General features: G+C 47.6%; 1 protein-coding gene across 1 annotated transcript; it reads left to right on the top strand.

The window, feature by feature from the left end:
- The first annotated feature begins 16,472 nt into the window (after positions 1–16,472).
- Positions 16,473–20,132, top strand: PCDH8 (protocadherin 8). Its single transcript, XM_077835638.1, has 3 exons — positions 16,473–18,917; positions 19,047–19,254; positions 19,759–20,132. The coding sequence occupies exons 1-3, from the start codon at positions 16,473–16,475 to the stop codon at positions 20,130–20,132; spliced, it is 3,027 nt and encodes a 1,008-aa protein (XP_077691764.1).
- Positions 20,133–22,679: the final 2,547 nt, after the last annotated feature.

Genomic DNA, 22,679 nt, shown 5'->3' with positions numbered 1-22,679 from the left:
TTTTTTTCCTTCCTCTGAAGCATCAGAGAGTTGCCACAATTGGAGACAGGATACCAGTTATCATAAGAACTGCTATAATTGGCAAGACCAATGATCCATCTAGTCCAGTATCCTGTCTTCTAACAGTGGCCAGTGCCAGATGCTTCAGAAGGAATTAACTGAACAGGGCAATTTCAAGTCATCCATCCCCTGTTGTCCAGTACCAGGTTCTGGCAGTTGGAGATTAAGTGATACCCGGAGCATGAGACTGCATCCCTAATGATCTTGGCTAATGCCATTGATGGACCTACCCTCCATGAATTTATCTAATTCTTTTTTGAACCTCGTTATACTTTTGGCCTTCACAAAATCCCCTGGCAACAAGTTCCACAGGTTGACTGTGCCTTGTGCGAAGCAGTACTTCCTTTTGTTTGTTTTAAACCTGCTGCCAGGTTTGGGTGACCCATAATTCTTGTGTTATGTGAAAGGGTAAATAGCATTGGCCTATTCACTCTCTCCATACCAATCACGATTTTATAGGCTTCTAACATATTCCCCTTAGTCCTCTCTTTTCTAAGATGAACAGTCCCAGTCTTTTTAAGCTCTTCTCATATGGAAGCTGTTCCATATCTCTAATAATTTTTGTTGGCCTTCCCTGTAGCTTTTTCAATTCTAATATATCTACTGTGAGACAGGGCAACCAGAACAGCACACAGTATTCAAGGTGTGGGCATACCACGAATTGATATAGTGGCATTGTGAAGTTTTTTTTGTTTTTATTATCTATCTCTTTCCTTATGGTTCCTAATATTCTATTAGCTTTTTTGACTCCTGCTGCATACTGAGCAGATGTTTTCAGAGAAATATGTACAGTGATTCCAAGATCTCTTTCTTGAGTGGTAACAGCTCATTTCGACCCCATTATTTTGTGTGTATAGTTGGGATTATGTTTTCCAACGTCTATTACTTTGCACTTATCAACAGTGAATTTCATCTGCCATTTTGTTGCACAGTCACCTGGTTTAGTGAGATTTCTTTGTAACTTTTTCCCATCAGCTTTGGACTTAACTGTCTTGTGTAATTTTGTATCATCTGCAAATTTTGCCACCTCACTGTTCACCCCCATTACCAGATCATTTATGAACATGCTGGGGGACCCTGCTATTTACCTCTCTCCATTACGAAAACTGATAATTAATTCTTACCCTTTGTTTACTATTTTGTTACCAGTTACTGACCCATGAGAGGATCTTTGCTCTCATCCCATGACTGCTTAGTTTGCTTAAGAGGCTTTGGTGAGGGACCTAGTCAAAGGCTTTCTGAAAATCCAAGTGCACTATATCCATTAGCTCACACTTGTCCACATGCTTGTTAACACTCTCAAAGAATTCTAATAGGTTGGTGAGGCATGATTTCCCTTTACAAAAGCCACGTTGACTCTTCCTCAGCATATTGTGTTTATCTATGTATCTAAAAATTCTGTTCTTTACGATAGTTTCAACCAATTTGCCTGATAATGAAGTTAACCTTATCGGCCTGTAATTGCCAGGATCACCACTGGACCCTTTTTTTTAAATTGCCATTACATTAGCTACCCTCCTGTCATCTAGTACAGTGGTTTTCAAACTTTTTTTCTGGGGACGCAGCTGAAGAAAACTGTTGATGCCCCCAATGGCACTGGGGATGAGGGGTTTGGGTGTGAGAGGGGCTATGGGCTGGGGCAGAGGGTTGGGGTGAGAAAGGGGGTCAGGGCTCTGTGCTGGGGGTGCAGGCTCTGGGGTGGGGCCAGGGATGAGGGGTTTTGAGTGCAGGAAGGGGCTCCAGGTCTGGGGGGGGTGAGGGTGGGGCAGGGGATTGGGGCGTGGGGTTGGGATGTGGACTTGCCTCCAGTGGTGCCTAGTCAGCAGCGCAGCTGGGGTGCAGAGGCAGGCTTCCCGTCTGTCCTGGCACCTCAGACCATGCTGCGCCACGGAAGAAGCCAGCAGCAGGTCCGGCTGCTAGGTGGAGGTGCGCAAGCAGCTCTGCATGACTCTCTCCCACAGGCACCCCCCGCAGCTCCCATTGGCCGGGAACCAGCCAATGGGAGTGCAGAGCCGGTGCTCGGGGTGGGGGCAGAGCCCTGTGGCTCCCCAGCCTAGAAGCCAGACCTGCTGCTGGCTGCTTCCAGGGCGCAGCGTGGTGTTGGAACAGGTAGGCACTAGCTTGCCTTAGCTGGGCAGCACCGCCGATGGGACTTTTAACATCCCAGTCAGCGGTGCTGACCAGAGCAGCTACGGTCCCTGGGTGCAGAGCAAGGTGACCCAGTGCCTTACATGCTGTGACCCAGTATTGGGTCGCAACCCAAACTTTGAAAAACACTGATCTAGTACAAAGAAAAGGAGTACTTGTGGCACCTTAGAGACTAACCAATTTATTTGAGCATGAGCTTTCGTGAGCTACAGCTCACTTCATCAGATGTATACCGTGGAAACTGCAGCAGACTTTATATATACACAGAGAATATGAAACAATACCTCCTCCCACCCCACTGTCCTGCTGGTAATAGCTTATCTAAAGTAATCTTATCTAAAAGCTTATCTAAAGTAATAAGCTATTACCAGCAGGACAGTGGGGTGGGAGGAGGTATTGTTTCATATTCTCTGTGTATATATAAAGTCTGCTGCAGTTTCCACGGTATACATCTGATGAAGTGAGCTGTAGCTCACGAAAGCTCATGCTCAAATAAATTGGTTAGTCTCTAAGGTGCCACAAGTACTCCTTTTCTTTTTGCGAATACAGACTAACACGGCTGTTACTCTGAAACCTGATCTAGTACAGAGGCTGATTTACACGATAGGTTACATAACACAGTTAGTAGTTCTTGCAATTTCATATTTGAGTTCCTTCAGAACTCTTGGGTGAATACCATCTGGTCCTGGTGACTTATTACTGTTTAGTTTATCTATTTGTTCCAAAACCTCCTGTATTGACATATCAATATGGGACAGTTCCTCAGATTTGTCTCCTAAAAAGAATGGCTCCTGTATGAGGTTTTCTGCAATGGCCTTGTCTTCTTTAATTGCTCCTTTAGGACCTCGATTATCCAATGGACCCACTGATCATTTGGCAGGCATCCTGCTTCTGATGTGCTGTTAGTTTTTGTGTCTTTAGCTAGTTGCTTTCTTGGGGTGGATCAGTGTTTAGAGGTGGCACAGAGAATCCTTTGTCATAGATGCCTGGCTGCATGGGCAGCAGGTATTAAAGGCCAGAGCAGACTAAGCCTCCCCTAACCCAGGCTGTGGCCCCACCCATGTTCCACCTGAGGCCCCGCCTCCCTTTCCCTCTCCGTTAAGGCAGAGGGGGCTCAGCTTCAGCCGGGGTCCTGGAGCTCAGGCCCACCAGTGGCCAGGAGCTGGGGCTACCCTGAGTGGCTTAGGCTGGCCCAGCAGGCTACCAGCAGGCTACCAGGAGTTGGGCCAGCAGCCTGGGGTGGCACTCGGGCCAGCCCAGGGGTCAAGTCAGTAGCTCAGGACAGCAGCTCAGGCCAGCAGCTTGGGCTGGCTGGGGTGGGCCAGTCAGTGGCTTGGGGCAGCTGGGATGGGTGGACCAGGGCTCCTCCGGTGACCAGGGGGGCCCCTCGGGGCTCCTCTGGTGGTGGGGGGGACTGCAGGCAGAAGGGGCGGTGATGGCAGGTTAGCCTCCCAAAAGTGCGGGTTCACCCACCGCCCATGGCTGGCTTGTGTGTCTTGCTCATATGTTCAGGGTCTAACTGATCATCAGATCTAGGTTTCAGAAATAATTTTTCCCCAGGTCTGATTGGCACTGACTTTGAGTTTCCTCTGCAGCATGGGGCATGGTTCGCCAGCTAGGATCATCTGGCCATGTCTTCCATAATCAATTCCCTGATATTGCAGGCACTGGTGGTGCCTCTGTCTGTTCTGGTCTCTGCCTGTAGCACGCAAGAGTTTAGTCTGCTTCGGACTAAAATGCTTGGTTTAACTGAAGTCGTTGTGGTCTCAACATAGGGGTATCTGGGGGGAATTTCATGGCCTGTGTTATGCAGGAGGACAGACTAGAAGGTCTAATAGTCCCATCTGGCAGTAAACTCTATGAAACTGACAATAGCAAGCTCTTACCCATGCTGCTACTAGTTCCAAGTCCCATCCCTGCACATGTATGGGTTGGAGGACAGCTTCTTCCCTGGATCCTGCTTTACAGTAACTCCTCACTTAGTGTTGTAGGTATGTTCCTGAAAAATGTGACTTTAAGTGAAATTATGTTAAGCGAATCCAGTTTCCTCATAAGAATTAATGTAAATGTGGGGGTTAGGTTCCAGGGAAATTTTTTTCACCAAAAAAAAACTATATATATATATATATACACACACACACACAGTATAAGTTTAAAACAAACAATTTAATACTGGTACACAGCAATGATGATTGTGAAGCTTCGTTGAGGTGTACTTGAGGTGAAGCCAGAAGGTGGGGATATTTCCCAGGGAATGCCTTACTGCTAAATGATGAACTAGCACTTGGCTGAGCCCTCAAGGGTTAACACATTGTTGTTAATGTAGCCTCACACTCTACAAGGCAGCATGAATGGAGGGGGGAGGCAGCATGGCAGACAGAGACAGAGACACACACCCTGTGTGAGAGAGAGATGTGCATTGCCCCTTTAAGTACACTAACCCCACTCTAAGTACATTGCCTTTTTAAGTAGATCAGGAAGTTGAGACAGCAGCTGCAGCCAGCAAGCTCCCTCCGTCCTGAGACCTGTCCTTTCCCCACCCTGCTCTATATGGAGAAGGAGTAAGCGGGGGGCAGGAGTAGAGGAGCAGCAGACACCCTGACATTAGCCCCCTTCTTCCCCCCTCCGCTGCACAGCAAACAGGAGGTTCCCGCGAGCAGCTCCAAGGCAGAGGGCAGGAGCAGCACAGGGCAGTGGGGGGAGGGACAGCTGAACTGCCGGCAATTGGTAGCCTGCTGGTTGGCTGCTGCACAGGGAACTTATGGGAGAGGGGAGCTGATGAGGGGCTGCCGGTCCACCCTGGTTCCAAGCCCCCACCAGCTGGCTCCAACGGGTTGCTCTTCCTGCAAGCAGTGAACAAAGCAGGCGGCTGCCAAACAACGTTATAAGGGAGCATTGCACAACTTTAAACGAGCATGTTCTCTAATTGATCAGCAAGGTAACAAGGAAACAACGTTAACCGGGATGACTTTAAGTGAGGAGTTACTGTATCTAATAGGGCCATTTGCCACATTATAACTGAGAACAAGTGAAGTCCAAATGTGAAAGGTTAGCAATGTATATGTGAGTGTTTAGAGTCTCTGGATCACCAAGGATAGACCAAGATAGAGATAGCAAGTCAAAAAGTCACAAGGGGGTACCAATTCTTTCCTTGGCCCATTATGGCAATCTGAGCACGTTATGCTAAATTCATGAAACACAGTACAGTATGTGAGCCCTTAAAATAAAGGTCTTGGGTAACATTTTCAAAAGTACCTAAATAATTTAGGAATCGAAGTCCTCCTGACCCCTTAAGTCACTTAGGTGCTTTTGAAAATGTTACCCCTTACCTACCTGCATGACTATTAAAAGTGATGTTTTCTCTTTTAGCCAAAATTTCCCCTTCTTTCACTACTATGTGCCTGTGGGCTCCCCTACTCTGCCTCCATTTCAGGGAGTTGCATGCAGGTAGGTTATGAAGCACTTTGTGATCACTTGGGAAGAAAGACACTACATAAGTGTTAAATAGGACATCAAAATCAAACAGCAGATGGACAACATATATGGAACTCTTGCACATTAAAGACTGAATTAGTAAGAGTGGTTCTACATGGCAATCCAGCATGTGGATGGAAAAGAGAGGCAGAATCAGGTGTTAAACAGGAGAGAGGCCTCACTGAACCTGAGGACACTCCTTTCTTACCAGACCCAGGGGAGCCCTTAGCCATGCAGGAATTAGACCCTGGGCCCAGCCAATCCAGTTCTGTAGTATAAAACAAGCCAGAAATTAAATTCTGACAACAATAATAACTGGGGACCTGATCCAAAGTCCATTGAAGTCAATGAGAAAACTTCAGTTGACATCAGTGGGCTTTGGATCAGCTCTATAATGCTGTAGGCACAGATGCACACTTCATCTGACCTTGAAGCAAGAGGAGGCTACCGAGAAAGCAGAACTATGGTAGCCAAGAAAAACAGGTTAATGATGTAATTGGAGAGACCAGCCCTTGGTCCTTCAGGGTCCAAAGCTACAAGCTGTTCCTTGGAAGAGGCATGCTTATGATCAGGCCCTTACTTAGTACTTGAAACAGAAAGACTGTCATCTCCCAGTTTCCCTGATTGCCTGTCTCAGGAAGCCCAGCTTGTGAGGCAGATGTGGCTGCCCCGAGCCATAAAGAACAGGTGCCAAACTCCTTCTGGTGTAAGCTGCAGAAATGGAGCGAGGAGGGAAAGATTATAAAGAGCTAGTAATGCAGGCTTCCCGGCCCTGTGAAGAATCAGGAGGCCAGCAACCCCAAACAAACCCATGGATTCCTACTCCTTCCTAGGGAACCAGGGACCTCAGCCAGAATTAGTTTGGAAAGTTCCAAATGGAACTCAGCACTCCTGGTGTATTAAGCTTAATGGGGCCCATACCCAGGTCAATCAAACTACCCTCCACAACAAATCAAAGTGCTTCTGGCACTCCGCGATCTCTGCCAATGCTACTCCCTGTTCTACAGTCTCCGTGCAGAACCCCAACACTTTATGTGGGTGCCCCACCAAGGAATCCTTGAATCCAAACTTTGGGGGTCAATGGATTTTGCCTTCATCCAGCCCTCCTCAGCACTCACCGGCAAGAGTCTGCAATTGCCAGATTCCAGAAGGCCTGGATGAGCCTGGGTGCCAGTGTGTGTGATCATCTCCCACACAAAGATAGCCAAAAAGAAGGCATGCTGTGACCATGGGCACTTGGATCCCTGAATACCAGGCCGTAGGAGAAGCCTAGTCATTGTTAAATTGCTGCTGCTCATCCTGGAACATACCTTCCAATAAGTAGAATGAAGAGAACTTGCTACAAGTATTAGGACATCCCACTGCCTGGGAGCAGGACGACACCCCTATTATGCAGGAGACAACTGTCAACAAGACCAAATTGTGAGAAAACTGAGCATGGGATCTTCAGGGTTAAGCCACTCAGCCTGTGTTAGACTTCCTTTAGTGCTCAGAACTTCATCAGTCCTGCCCTATAGTGCATGCAGAATCTTCTGTTTAGCCCATAACAGCAAGGTTTGGAGAGGGAAAAAAACTCTTGCCCACTCGTCAGTAAGGAATAACATACATTCTCTGGCAAGTGCAGCAGCAGCCTGTCTGGTCAGTTCCATTGCTCTCGCAGCCTCCTGAGCAGCAATGACATGCACCCGAGCCAGACTCTGTTCTGACTCTACAGCTGCCTGGGAGGCTATGCGTGGTAGGGACTCAGTCCTTCAGAGCTGGAGCCACTCTGCAAGAAGAAACGTATGGGGGAAGGAAAGAAGAGACGGAGGAAGAGACTCCTCTTCACTAGAAGTATTAGACTGAGCACTTGCCTCTGCTGCCCATAGCATTCTATCTTAGGGATTTATACTGATGCCCCTCACCTAAAATACTGGGAGCAATGGCAGACTCAAATTTAGCTGTGGGAGAGCGTGTGTGAAAGTAGGATAGGCTGAGGGGAGACAGAGGTGGAGTGACATTATGATTGGACTAATCGCAATATATTTGTGTGTAGACACCATCATTACATTTAAATAAACAGATTACATCCAACTCTATATGAGCTTAGAACCACCAAGGACTGGCAGGCAGAGTGGTGCTAAGTGCTACTATAATTAGCAGTACATTAAATTAAATTAAGAAGGGGAAAGTGCGTAGTGAATATCCTGGTGAGATTTACTAGTCGGTGGAATAATCTCCCAGGGCGAATGATGGAAGGCCCATTACAATGGACGTTTATAAGTATACAGGGCAATGCACTAGCAAATAGTGGCAAGAGATGCCTGGACCTGAGAAGTCCTTTCCTTCTCTTGTTTATATGTCTTAAATTCTAAACTCTCCTTCAGAGAGGAAGAGACTGTAGACAAGACCACAGAGAGGGAGGAGAGAATGCAATGTTATCCCACAAGCCAAGAAACTGGTGGGGGAACTCCAAATATACCAGACATTAACACGCAAGGGTCAGTGCAAAATATAAAGCACACCCCCAAGCAGTCTTCAGGAACATCATTGTAATGGAATACCCAGTGACTCCCCCTCTGCTCCATTCCCCGCAGCCAGGCTGCGAAGTAGTGCAGGACACTTCACCAGGGCACATTCCCTGGACATTGCTGGGCCTTCACCAACAAGCTATTGTATCAGGTCCTAGCTCATATGTTTGGCTACTGGATGGTAGTAAGTTGGCTACAAGTTGGCTTGTATTTCTTTTCCTGCATCAGGGACTGGTGTGAGTGACTGATCAACCTATTGTGTGAGCTCCCCAAACCCTAGGTAGTAAGACAAAGAAGCTTAGAATAGGCTGCTTTAAAAGCACTTATCCCTGATGGATGCCTCTGATCCAGCCATCTCCAGCAACAAACGTGATGGGACTGGGGCACGCATCTATCTAAGGTACTCACAGTCTATAATGTATTTAACCTCACAACACTCCTTTGAGGTAGGGTGGTCCTATTATCCACATTATGCAGATGGGAAACTGAGGCAGAGAGACACTAAGTGACTTGCCCACGGTCACACAAAAAGTCTGCAGCAGAGCAGGGAATTAAACTTGGGATCCCAGCTAGTCCTGTAATGCTGGACCATCCCTACTCTCTGCTCCTCTGTGAAAAAAAAAGTGGACAGTAAAGAGAAGAGTTGGAGATGATAAAAGGGGGCAGAGGAGAGGAGGGGGAATAGTGAGCAAGGCATGGGAGAGGGCTAGAGATGAGAGAGAAAAACAGAGAAATGATTGGTTTCAGAGTAGCAGCGGTGTTAATCTGTATTCGCAAAACGAAAAGGAGGACTTGTGGTACCTTAGAGATGAACAAATTTATTTGAGCATAAGCTTTTGTGAGCTACAGCCCACTTCATCGGCTGCCGATGAAGTGAGCTGTAGCTCACGAAAGCTTATGCTCAAATAAATTTGTTCATCTCTAAGGTGCCACAAGTCCTCCTTTTCTTTTTAGAGAAATGATTGCCTCCCTGCCCTGGGGTGGGGAGCGTACAGTGTGGGAGAGGAGAAGGACAGTCAACAGAGAGAGTGAGTGGCAAGATTTAAGAGGAGATTTTATGAGTGAGGGGCCAGGGATAGAATGTGGGATGGGAGCGAAACTCAAACATCGTTGACTTCTAATCAGTTCACTTTTGGTTTGTGCCTGGGATCCAGTCAAATCTTATTAGCATTTAGCACCGCCCACTTCGCACTGGGGAGCCGAGATGAACGGGGAAACTGTGAGAACCTCTGTCAGCTCCCAGGTCTGCTAGCAGCTCTGACTCATGTCTGGGGCCCACCTTTGGAATGTCCTCACTCTGGACCTGATGGAGTGATCCCTTCAGGGCATGATGCATGTACTTTGTTTAGCATTTTATTAATTGTAATGTGGTTTTGTTCTCCTTTTGTTTTCTCCTCTTGAATCACAGCCCCAGCTGCCACTCCAACAGGGGCTAGAAATTAATCCAATAAAAATCATTCCTTGTGGAATCAAAACTGCTTGCTGACGTTTATGTGATTTATTTATTCCAGACTATAAACTCATTTTGCATAGTCTACATTTCATGTAGCAAAGAATAACAGCCCAATAATAAGGGTAATTTATAATCCTGATCCAAAATTGCAATTCACATGAAGGTCTGCAGCCTCTGCCGTCTATAGAGTACATGGCTAAAGGCAGAAGCAAAACACTGTACACAATCCTCCAGTGCAAACACTGATAGAACAACGAAAACGTTCCTCCTATTAGTTCCAGTCTTTGTTTTCATCGGCTTTTGATCAGCCTAGCCTTGTGGGGTTTGACAGGTTAACCCCACACATCCTCGGTTGTGATCGAAATGATTAAACAGGGCGATTGTTTAGTCCGCAAAGCGTAAGGAAGTCTTTTGTTTTTGGAGATCACTGAAGCAAGATCAGAACCCTCCACGAAGCTGCCGAGGAAAGAGGGACCCATGGAGATGAAAGCAGCATTTCAGTAGAAGGAGAGGGCATTCCAGTCCTCCCCAGACTACGAAATCCGAGTTGGGGTTGCTTCTGAATTCTGTGTTGGGGAGATGCGTGCGCAGCTCGGGGATGTATAAACAATGTGCTCCCTACCCGCGCCTTTCAGCCAGCTCGCAGTCGAAGTCAGGTGGTTCTGCTCTGAGCCCCCCTCTAAAGAAATTAGACCAATTCTTTCGGGGCATGGCAGCGATGCATTGTTTACGTGTTGCCTGCAGTTAGGGAAAGACTCCCTGGTCTAAACTCCTACAGAGTCCCAATCTGCCTTCACACTGGCGGCATAGTGTTCCCAGTGAAGCCACAGGGTCTGGTTAACTCAAAACAGACTTTGTCAATGGCTCACTGCTCACAATATTCCCTTCTGACAAACTAACCCATTTTCCCTCCATTGGGATCATCATAGGGTTGAAGAGGTGTGGGGTGAATCTACTCAAATCCGCTTCTAGCGAGCCCTATGGAAAATGAGAGTTACAGCCTGGACCCTGTAGCGATTGTGGGGGCCCGAGTCCAGCGGAGATTTACCTTCTTTCCAAGGTTTCAGAGTAGCAGCCGTGTTCGTCTGTATTCGCAAAAAGAAAAGGAGGACTTGCAGCACCTTAGAGACTAACCAATTTATTTGAGCATAAGCTTTCCTGAGCTACAACTCATTTCATCGGATGCATTCAGTGGAAAATGCTGTGGGGAGATTTATATACACAGAGAACATGAAACAAGGGGTGTTACCATACACACTGTAACCAGAGTGATCCAAGCGAACCTTCCTGCAGTGAAAACTAAAATTGTACAGGCAGGATTCTCATGGGAGTTTCTCCTCCGCGTAAGTGACCCGAGGCTATCCTAAGCAGTCGGCAGCCTGCCCCCCCGTGGGCGCCCTCGCCCCCCTGTGCGCTATGAGCCTTCGGGGGGCATGCCCCCTAGTTTCTATAGTGCTCTGTGAGCCAAGCCGCCAGCGGAGCAGAAAGCCCGCGCATGCTCTAGGAACCCTGACCACCGTGTCTTTCACTTGGAGGCGTATATCGCTGATGAACCAGGTAGCGTGAGCTTGTGAGTTTCACATTCAGGCCAGGGTGAGGAAAGCGCTTTTGTTGTATTCATAGGACCGGTAAAGTGGGGTGGTTTGTTCAGCCTATGCCAGGAGTCCTCTCCTTTTTTCATCTCCGACAAACAAACGTTGATTTAGCGGGTCTGGATCAAAAACTGGGGGTTATTTAAGACCTGAGTTTCTTCCGCAGTTTCTAGATTCAGGGATCTGTGACAAACAGGGTAACGGTGTGAACAGAGAATGAGGGTTTCACCGACCAACCCGAGTTAGCGTTCTTTTTGAAGACACACAGATATTTAACCGCAGACAGTCACTGGGCAATTTACCGGCCATCAATCCACCTTGACTGTTGGTGACACGAAATTAATGGTATAAAAATGTTTTCACTTTTTCGGAGAAATTTCTAACACCAGTCTTCAGTTTGCACTGGGTGGAATCCAGGTCCTAAAGTGTTGTGGCATAGAAACCACCACAGACAGCAGGCTTGATTTCCATATCAAAAGTGGATCGGGGAAGGTTTGGAAGCAGAAAGCTCAAGCCATCGGACATGAAGAAATGTCTGCTTCTAGAGCGCTCTGCGACTCCAAAATAATGACTTTATGCAAGAAAGCCAGTATCTTTCTTTCTTAATATCTTGCACAGCTATGGAAAAACCTCCAGTTGCCTGCTTCAAAGACATTATGCGGTGTGAGAATCTCTATTAGTAACAATACGAACAATTTGCAAGAACATATATCCCCACGTGAAGCAATCAACCGGTCTGGGCTGTTTAACTAATATTTCAGAGACAGGTTTTTAAAACAGAGTTTCCGTATGTTTAATTTTTTAGCTGTAGTCTTTTAGAACCTTGTGAATGGATTATCTCCAAACTACAATACAGTACGTTTTCTGGGAAGGTTTCTACAATAGAGTGATTGATATATATTGCCCAAAATCAAAACTGGTACGAACAGACAGAAAGACATACAGACAGAAAGGATATTCTGCCTCGCTCTACTTCTAAAGGGCAGTGGAACAAAACACCCCATTGGAACTCTTTGAAAAACGATCGAATTCTGTATTAGACATAAAAATAATGCCTCTCAAAGCCTCTTCTGATTTATTCTTGATTATGCATTTAAAATACACTTCTTTCCGCCGTTTCTCTTGTGAAGTGCGTGGGAGGCAAAACATGGTTCTGTTTTATTGACTGATTTATTTATTTGTAAAGAATAAGAACGCCTCTCCTTCTCTTAGAATAGCGCTGCCTTCTCAGCAAAGTCTAGTTTCCTTTCCTGGCAGAGCTAATCCTAATTAAAAATAAATTACATGCTGTATAGAACTTGAAATGGAAAAGATAATCCTATTACATATGAGAATATATCCTGCTTCTCTTTCCCTCTAAACTGTGGGAGATATCAGATCAAGCTGAGCCACTCATTGTAAACTCTTTGAAAACTTTCCTATAGATCTAATCCATCACGTGACGGCCATGTCAATCTTGCTGTCTGCACGCGAGTTTCACAATGCTGGTATTAGGCAGAGTCAGAGAAATCCAGCTTTTCTGAGCCCACCACATTTGCATTCCGAGAAAATGCCAACCATTGTGGCCATGTTTGTTCTCATGATCGCGAGACAGTTGTCTGCTAAGTTGCTAAGATAAAGAGAAAGGGGCTCCTTTGAGACAGCCAAAGCCTTTTGGTATGATAACAAGGCGATTTGGGGCGCTTTTGTCGGACCAGATCAGCGCTGCGCGAATTCCCCCCCTCCCCCCCCAGTGGGGATTTGAGTGAGGCGCTGATGCGCTGTTTTAAATCCCATTTCCATAATCTGGTTGCTGCCCGCCAGGCTGGAGAATGCTGGCAATCCGCAGGCACCCGAGCTCACTTCACTCGCGTGCCATCACACCACTCGGGGTAATTACTCTTAACACAGCTCCTCGGCAGTAATTAGGAAGCTGGGTTTTGGGACGCTTGGCACGCCCTGCTGCTGAAAGGCAGCAAAGCGCCTTCCTAGCGCTGCTGCCACTCGTTTTAGATCTAACGGTTCGCCACAGCTTTGAGTCAGATGCCTGAATGATCCGTGCCGTAATGATTTCTTGGTAGTTTGTGCCACTAAGAATTAGGACTACTGCAGCTACGGCCAGATATGAGACTAAAGCAAATGTCATTCATTGGCCAAGCACATCCCGACTTCCGGATCGCTGTGATTGTCAGATGGGGGGGCCAAATTACCCTCTCATTTACACCTCCAAAGCCCCACTGATTTCAAAGAAATTACTTCGGATTTACACCAGACATATCAGAATTTGCCCAATAATTACTCCGGATTGGTAGCTGTGTAATTGAAATCAGAATCCGGACTAGCGGGAACAGATTTTGGACCGTTGTCTTCAATTCCCTTAAAAATACGCCAACTTTGTTCAATTTCCCTCTGGTCTTTTTTGCTCCAGTGAGGTCCTTTGTGTCCTCGGTTGAGGTTACGCAAAGGCTGTGAACACTGAGAAGTCGGTAGTATTAAGGCAAACTGGTAATTTAACTTGGCGATCAGATCTGGATGTCAGGAGAGGGCCTTTGTTGTTCACGTGGAGCCCGATCCAACTTCCCTTGAAATCAATGGGAGACTTGCCATTGTCTTCAGGGGGGATCCGAACGGGCCCGGGGACTGGCTCATGCGCACAGCTGGAACAAATGGACAGATGTTTCTATTCACTGTAAAGTACTAATACAAGTCAGCTTTGGCTGCATTAGTAACCAGCCCTTAAAAGCTCGTAGGATGCCTGTTGTGACTAGGGCTGTATACAGCTGTACATGTAAGTACTGGCCAGTGACAAGTTTGTTGTCCTGCAGGGGTCCCACTAAGGCATGATCAGCCCCAAGGGGGAAGCTTCTGGTGACAGAGGGATTAGGGAGGACTCCAGCTACTAGAATAGGACATTCTCGTCAGACGGGCTGAGGGGATCGATGTGTGGAACGCGAGCAAAGGGGGAGAACTATCGCAATCAGCGAGAGGGGAAGGTTACTAGAGAGGATGCCAGGAGACCAATGTGGTGTTGCGGTAGATGCTTTGTATTTCCCATACACAATGCCTGCCGCAGCTGCTACGGCAATTGCTCTTTTTCATCCTTGAAATACACAACGAAGGGATACAAATAAGGGGAAGAGCACCAGAAGGCAGAGCGCTTCTGGGCAGCATTAACTCATGCAGCCTCGTGTCTGTAGATGTCTTTACATTTATAGATATACTCGAGTAAAGGCTCTCTTTCTTGCACATTGTAGGAAGCTTCGAGCATGCCTCCCTCTTCCCCCTCCTCCCCCCCCAGTCTTGCAGCCCGATTCTGCTCTTTCTTACTGGCACGGTAACCGCTTGAAGCGCTCAACAGAGCGGATACCTTTTATACAAAGTTTACAGAGCAAAACAGTACTCAGTTCAATTTGAAGTGCATATTGTCTTTTTCTTTCACCATCGCGGTACACAAAGTCATGGTGTACCAGTTGCAACGTGTGTTTCTGTTTCGGAATGTGACCTAAAACGTGGGATCCATTTAAGGGTCGGCTCCTCAGGAGAGACTATTGATACAATGTTCTCTCTTCTCCCACTGAGTTTATTTCAATGGTCTCTTTCACCAGGACGGTATCTGGGATCAGGTACGAATTCTCTTAGCCCGCTATTCCCCCACAGTGCTTAGACCTAACATAAAGCGGGGGGGACCCCAATGAATGCACGTGCATGCGCTGTCTCAGTATCCCCTTGGACTGCAGGACTAGTAAAACTTGGTGACTCACTGCTATGTCTTCATACTTTTCAAGGCAGATGGTTTAGTTCCCCACGGTTCGTGCCAGGTTTCAACCTCATGCTGTTATTTTGTTCTTCTAGAACGAGACTAGTGTTGCTTCCCAGAGAGGCCCTATTAGGACAAAAAGAAAATCCTCTAAATAGGCGTAACAGGGCATCAGGAGGGATAGATCTTAAATGTATTTTAATATGAGCTGGGCATTGTGTGTAATTCAGCGCCCATCATCGTTTAGTCAAAGAGTTATGGCAGTGATTGGGAATGAATAGAGGGACATAATGGATACATGTGGCGTTTGCTCATTATATTCAACTTAGCCCAACTCCTCTGTGGAAACTGTTCAACTTTCTTTCCCTTTAGCTTGTCATAGTGAAATAATACAGACATTGGTGCCTCAAATGGGATAGCCTGCCATGCTATTATATTGCTACAGCTAACGAGAGCTTCATAAGCCTTTGATACAGTCTGATCTTTGAAACCTTTCCAAATCTCCACAAGCTTATGCTAAATCCTATTTGGAACTTTTTTTTTTTTTTTTTTTTTTTTTTTTTTGCCTGCTAGTGCGCAAGGCTTAAGAAAGCCACTTGGTCAGTGACATGCATACTAAAGCATTCTAAGAATATCTTCTGAAAGGCAAATTACAGGTCTGATCACAGGATCTCACGCGAGTAAAGCACAATTATGTGCACAAATCTGAATAAAATCAATTTTCAGTTAATCCTTCAATCTCGTTTAGGGGCTTGCTCTGATGATCAATACAGAAATCAACAGAAAGAAAATCAACCCCCGCTATATATGCATTGCGCAGCACTTTATTAATCGATAATCATAGGCAACACACATAATAAATACACATTCACGCGCGCCCACACAGCCCAAGCAAGATATTTCTCTGCGTTTTTAAGTGAGTAGCTCAGAAGAGCAGATATTCACACACAAGGCACCTGTTCAACAGCAGGGTGCTGAAGTGGTACAATTAACAAAACACTCCGCGCATTTTACTCCACGCTCCCTGTGCCAACTCATTTGCAGCTCGCCTTCAAAAAAAAAAGAGTTAAAGAAAACAAAGAAGAGATTCCCTAATTTTCCTTTCTTGTTTTCCTCTCTAAGCCTTTTCCACATTAAAGGGATTTTCTGCAAGGCTTTCAGGAGAGCGGTGTGAAAAGAGCGCCTGCCATTGGCTGCTTGGCTCCGTAAAATTTGCATATCTGCGTCTATTAAAGAGCCTCAGGAGACGCAGTCCGCCTTAGAAGCTGGATAAACTGAGCCTGGCGCACCGGTATCGCTGGCACCTCTCGGGTTAGGGCAACTGTAAGCAATCGGCTCATTTGCCTTGCAGAGCAGAGCATGCATGGTCTGCGCCTGGGAGCAGGAGAGTTACCCTCCCCTCTCCTCTTGCTTTAGGGGCCGACACACGCCCTAACAACTGGACAGCCGTTTCTCCGCATCCTCAGCCCCTTTCAGGTTAGCAATTCTGTGCAGGTGACATGGGTCTTGCTAGGGACGGGCGCAGCCTCTCCTCTCCGCCGCGCCTCCTCTACCTCTGCTGGCTGCTCTCGGTCACCCTCTGCAAGACGGTGAGATACCGCACTTACGAGGAGGACGCGCCAGGCACGGTCATCGGCACTTTGGCAGAAGAGATGCACGTGAAAGCGCCCGGAGAGATAAGTTTCCGCCTGATGGAGCAGTTCAGCAACAGCTCGCTGGTGCGGGTGCGGGAGGGGGACGGGCAGCTGAGCATCGGCGAGGCAGGGATCGACCGGGAGCGGCTGTGCGGCCCGTCCCTCCAGTGCGTCCTGGCTTTCGACGTGGTGAGCCTGTGGCAGGAGCAGTACCGGCTGGTGCACGTGGAGCTGGAGGTGCGGGACATCAACGACAACGCGCCGCGCTTCCCCCAGGCGCACATCCCGCTCGAGGTGTCCGAGAGCGCCGCGCCCGGCACCCGCCTGCCGCTGGAGATCGCCCTGGACCCGGACGTGGGCTCCAACTCCATCCAGAGCTTCCGGCTCTCGCGCAACAGCCACTTCGGCATCGAGGCGCAGACGCGGGCGGACGGCGGGAAAAGCGCCGAGCTGGTGCTGCTGCAGGAGCTGGACCGCGAGACCCAGGCCGCCTACACGCTGGAGCTGGTGGCCCAGGACGGCGGCAGCCCGGCCCGCTCGGGCACGGCCACGGTGAGCGTCCGGGTGCTGGACGCCAACGACAACAGCCCGGCCTTCCCGCAGGGCTCGGTCACGGTGGAGCTGGGCGAGGACGCGCCGCGGGGCTCCCTGCTGCTGGACCTGGAGGCGGCCGACGCCGACGAGGGGCCCAACGGCGAGATCGTCTACGGCTTCGGCAGCCAGGTGCCGGCCGAGGCGCGGCAGCTCTTCCGGCTGGACCCGCTCTCGGGCCGCCTGACGCTGGAGGGGCCGGTGGATTACGAGCGGCAGCGGACCTACGAGCTGGACGTGCAGGCGCAGGACCGGGGCGCCAGCCCCCTGGCGGCCACGTGCAAAGTCATCGTGCGCCTGGCCGACGTGAACGACAACGCGCCGGGCATCAGCGTCAGCCCCCTGAGCGGCGCCCCCGCCGGCGCCGGGGTGGCCTACGTCAGCGAGGCGGCGGCGCGCGACAGCTTCGTGGCGCTGGTCAGCACCTCGGACAGGGACTCGGGCCCCAACGGGCAGGTGCGCTGCGCCCTCTACGGGCACGAGCACTTCGCGCTGCAGCGCGCCTACGCCGACAGCTACGTGCTCGTCACCGCCGCGCCGCTGGACCGCGAGCGCGTGGCCGAGTACAACCTGACCCTGGTGGCCGAGGACCTGGGCTCGCCGCCCTTCAAGACCGTCCGGCAGTACACGGTGCGCGTGAGCGACGAGAACGACAACGCGCCGCTCTTCTCCAAGCCCGTCTACGAGGTGGCGGTGCTGGAGAACAACCCGCCGGGCGCCTACCTCGCCACCGTGGTGGCCCGCGACCCCGACCTGGGCCGCAACGGGAAGGTGCTTTACCGGCTGCTGGAGACACAGGTCCTGGGCGCCCCCATCTCCACCTACGTCTCTGTGGATCCGGCCACCGGGGCCATCTACGCCCTCAGGACATTCAACTATGAGATCCTCAAGCAGCTGGACCTGAGGATCCAGGCGAGTGATGGGGGCTCCCCTCAGCTGTCCAGCAGCGCCCTGATCAAGGTGAGGATGGTGGACCAGAATGACAACGCCCCGGTCATCACCCACCCCGTGCTCGCCAACGGCTCCGTGGAGATCGGGGTCTCCAGCCAGGCACCCCCGGATTCCCTGGTGGCTCAGATCAAAGCCAGAGACGCGGACGATGGGGTCAATGCGGAGCTCACCTTCTCCTTTGTGGAGGAGCCGCAGCAGCCAGAGCTCTTTGCCATCAACAAGAAGACAGGCGAGATTGTGCTCAGGGGGGACCTGTCCAAAGAGCTGGGACAGGTGTTCAAAGTCATCCTCACCGTGACTGACAATGGCAGGCCCCCCCTTGTCACCACAGCCACAATCAACTTCCTGGTGACTGCCACAGCACCCTCCAGCAGCCAAGAGGTGGCCAAGCCAAGCTCCTGGGAGGGGAAGGCTTTGGAGTGGGACATTCCCCTGATTGTCATCATCATCCTAGCTGGGAGCTGCACCCTGCTGCTGGTGGCCATCATCACCATTGCAACCACCTGCAACAAGCGCAAGAAGGAGACCGAGATCAAGAACAACGGGCCCCTGACAGAGCAGATCGACATCTCCCACCTAGAGAAGGGGAGGCAGGAGGATAGCAGCCCCAGAGGGAATGTGTTTGAAGCGCGATCCTTTCCCAGCAAAGCTTCTTTCACCAGCCCAGCCCCTTCTCCACCTGCAGAAGAGGTCTCCTCTTCTGAGACCAGCACTGTGAATGCCTGTCTCTACGAGGGTCAGAAACGACTTAGGGCAACTAACGGGGAGGTAAGGTCGTACTGCACTCGTCTGGGGGACTGGAAGGAGGTATGGGCGGTTTGGAAGAGGGGAATCTTGATAAGGTTGTGATGTTGACATATGCTTATTTCTCCCACACTCCCTTCCAATCCCCTCCAGTCCTATGTCCCTGCTCCTAATTATAGCAAAGAATCCACCCAACCCGTGGCCATCTGGAAGGGTCATTCTTTCAACACCATATCGGCCCGAGAAGCGGAAAAGTTCAGTGGCAAAGATAGTGGCAAAGGCGACAGCGACTTTAACGACAGTGACTCTGACATCAGTGGGGATGCCCTGAAGAAGGATCTCATCACTCACATGCAGAATGGTAAGGGTTCGGTCCATTTCACAGCACAGACTGGCTGCAATGAAAATAAAAACTGGCCCAGGAGTAAAAGGATCTATCTATCTATCTAAGGTACATTGAGTTGACTGGACCAGTTTTATAGCAGTCACACCTTTTACATCTTTCCAAGGCAGCACTCACTGCAGGAGTAGCCCTGCCAGCATTTTCACAGCATGCAACTTAAGTATCTACGTGCATGTCAAGCACATAGTGCAAATTAGAAGCAGCCAGCCTATTATAAAATTCATTTTCGAAAAGCTCTTCCTGCTGACATACATTGTGAGTTAGGGCTTGCTAGCTAAATGGAATAATAATAGCTTGCAGAGCATGCTTTGTAGCAGTGTCCTGAAGTATTGTTCCTCCACCTCCCCCGCCCCCATCGTTCTAAGCTTTTGATGATTTGGGCAATAACTCTCTGATGAGCTCAGAATTATGTGGCTGTTTCTCCAGCGATTACAGGTCTAAGGTTTTTGTTTGTGTTTTTAGGATTATGGGCTTGTACTGCTGAATGCAAAATCCTGGGCCATTCGGACCGCTGCTGGAGCCCATCCTGTGGCCGATCCAACCCTCACTCGTCTCCTCATCCCTCAGCTCAGCTGTCCACCTTCTGCAAAAGCACCTCCTTGCCCAGGGACCCCCTTCGCAGGGACAACTACTACCAGGCCCAGCTGCCCAAGACAGTGGGACTGCAGAGTGTCTACGAGAAAGTGTTACACAGAGACTTTGACAGGACAATCACATTGCTGTCCCCTCCTCGCTCTGGGAGGCTTCCAGAACTTCAGGAGATTGGGGTGCCCCTATACCAAGCCCCTTCAACTAGATACCTAGCCCCCCAGACTGACACTAGTGAAAAGGTTTAATGCTGCACGCTCCCCATCCAAGCACACGCATACACATACACTACTAGGTCACTCTCAAGAGCCCTTAAGTTATTGGCCAGATTCAGTGTTGTACATATAAATATGCAAGACGTGCCTTAAAAATGAAGCTGTTGGGAAAGATTGCCAATCACATCAATACTGTTTGGTATTTGCAAACAAAAAACTGTATGTAGTTAATGTAATTTTTATGAAATGTGCAGTATTTAACTTTTCCCCTATCCTGTTCTTTTGCTTTTAGTTCACCTATGGCCTGCTATTTTTGTAGTGTTTTTAACCTGTATATTGTGTAATGTAATGTTTGTATATAAGGAAAATTTGTTATATTTTTATATAATAAAAGCTAAACAAATTGAAATTATTGCCAAAGGAATTGTCTGAAAGACACAAAATAATGATATCCTGAATTATTTAGAATCAAATAAGGGAAATTCCTCCTTCACAGTGTAATAATAACTTAAGCAACCCAGTGTATTGAGAAGTTTGCCTTGCCAACTGTGACCTGTATTTCTTGAGTCTGTGGTCAGTTTCAAGTTAAATGTTATTTAATTCCATTTGGTTTCTGTAATCCGTGTCACCAATAAACACACTAATAAAGGTTTTGTGATGTGTTTGAGGGGTCTGCTTGTGGATTTCATCCTTCAAAGATTACAGCCCTCAACAGGTAAACAAAATCCATTTGTATAAAGAATTATACCTTAATGAGAATTACTGTTACACTTCCAGGGTTACCCTTTACTTGTGTTTAGTGGCACCTTACTCCACATTTAGCCCCATTGATTTCAATAGCACCACTGATGGATGAAGATGCTACTCAACAAGATCAAGAACGGTAGAATCTGGTAGTAACTTAGTGTTCGTGGAATCTGTGCCATCTCAGTGGCCTACAGCCAGACCCTTAGCTGGTGTAAATCAAGGTAGTTCCATTGAAACCAGTGAAGACATGCTGATTTACACCAGCTGAAGATCTAGCCCTTAGTCTAGCCCTTAGTCTCCCTTAAAATGGTTTAGGATTTGATCCTGCAAACACTTATCCACAAAAGTAGTTTTACTCAAGTGTGTAACTCCACTGAAATCATTGTGTTTACTCAACTGAGTACAGTGTGTGTGTTTGTAGGCTTGGATCATTGTTACAGAACATTAATATGTACACACTAGATTAAGAAGGCAAGATGGCCCAATATACATGTGTGATAATCAAGAGAAAGAAACGTTTGAAAAAAATTATATTTCACTTTCAACGCTACTCCCATGATTTGCATTCTCAAACAAACAGACATTCTTGAATCTTAAATGGAATGACATTTAAGAAATACCAGGGGTGTAGAACAAGATTTTTTTTTTCCCTAGCCAGTTGTTCAAAAATGACCTAATAGCTTGTAATACCAGTGTTAACTTTTGCAAAGGACAGTTGCATACTCTGAGTTAAGTTATACATGTACACATGTTTTACATCAAACAGTAACATTTTGTGCTAGAACATTGGCAAAAGGCAATGCATGTTGGTTTTATCTGCAATTCTTCAGTGAGAAAAGTGTAATATTAATGGCTATATTCATACTGTCTCACACAGAAAACTTAATGACCTTTGAGTTAAAGATACTAGACTCTATGACCCATGAATGCAAATGAAAAGTCATATCTCATCAAAATTTAAGTCATCAATTTCCCTTCTCAACCTCACCCAGTTCCCTTCCAGTCCCACAGTGAACATCTCTCCACCGTCATCCTGAACAAACAATCTGTTATATGCTGACCATATAAACGTGTGTGTTTTGAGAAGTAATATAGGTTTCATGAATTACGTTGTATGTAGGTTTAATGAATTACATTGCCTGTGATTTTGCATCATTGTGTGTAAGTCAGTGAGGTGCAGTAGCAGAAGGTCTGATCCACAGCTCACTGAAGTCAACTGGAATCTTTCCATTGACTGGTTCAGCACTAGATTGTAAATGGTGAGTGTGCTGCATGATTTTCTGTAGTGTTTGGGGAAATTTATGTGAATGGGTGATATGTGTCATTGGCAAGTGTTCTAAATTTGGTAGTAATAATTATGTAGCAATTACAGAACTGAAATTTGTATTACATTATATTTAGAGTGGACGTTAAGGCTGCATGTTGGTCACTAAGCAGGGTGGAACTAAATAATTTTATTGACTAATTTTCCATAACTCAAAACAGTAATTCTGAATGTAGTGTAATTAATTCTGGTGGATATTGAATATTAATCTCTTTGTTAAAATTGGAATGCAGTCCTAAAACAGTTAGGAGTCCTTAAAGGAAAGAAACTAGATTATATTGATGTGACTTCCTTAACTCATATTTCCATACAGTTTCACTGTATATGTTGCTAATATGTGCTCTTAACTTTGTTAACAGACTACACATTTTCACCATATATTAGCTTTGTGCTGCACTAATAACCCAATAATAAACTCCTAGACAAGCTAACCCTATAAGTTACTTAAAAGTCTGATTCTGTGTGTCAGATTCTCTGCTGGCATAACTCCACTCACTGCAATAAAGTAT

Source organism: Eretmochelys imbricata, chromosome 1, assembly GCF_965152235.1.
Source record: "Eretmochelys imbricata isolate rEreImb1 chromosome 1, rEreImb1.hap1, whole genome shotgun sequence".
NCBI lineage: Eukaryota > Metazoa > Chordata > Testudines > Cheloniidae > Eretmochelys > Eretmochelys imbricata.
This window is presented reverse-complemented; position numbering and strand designations above follow the sequence as displayed.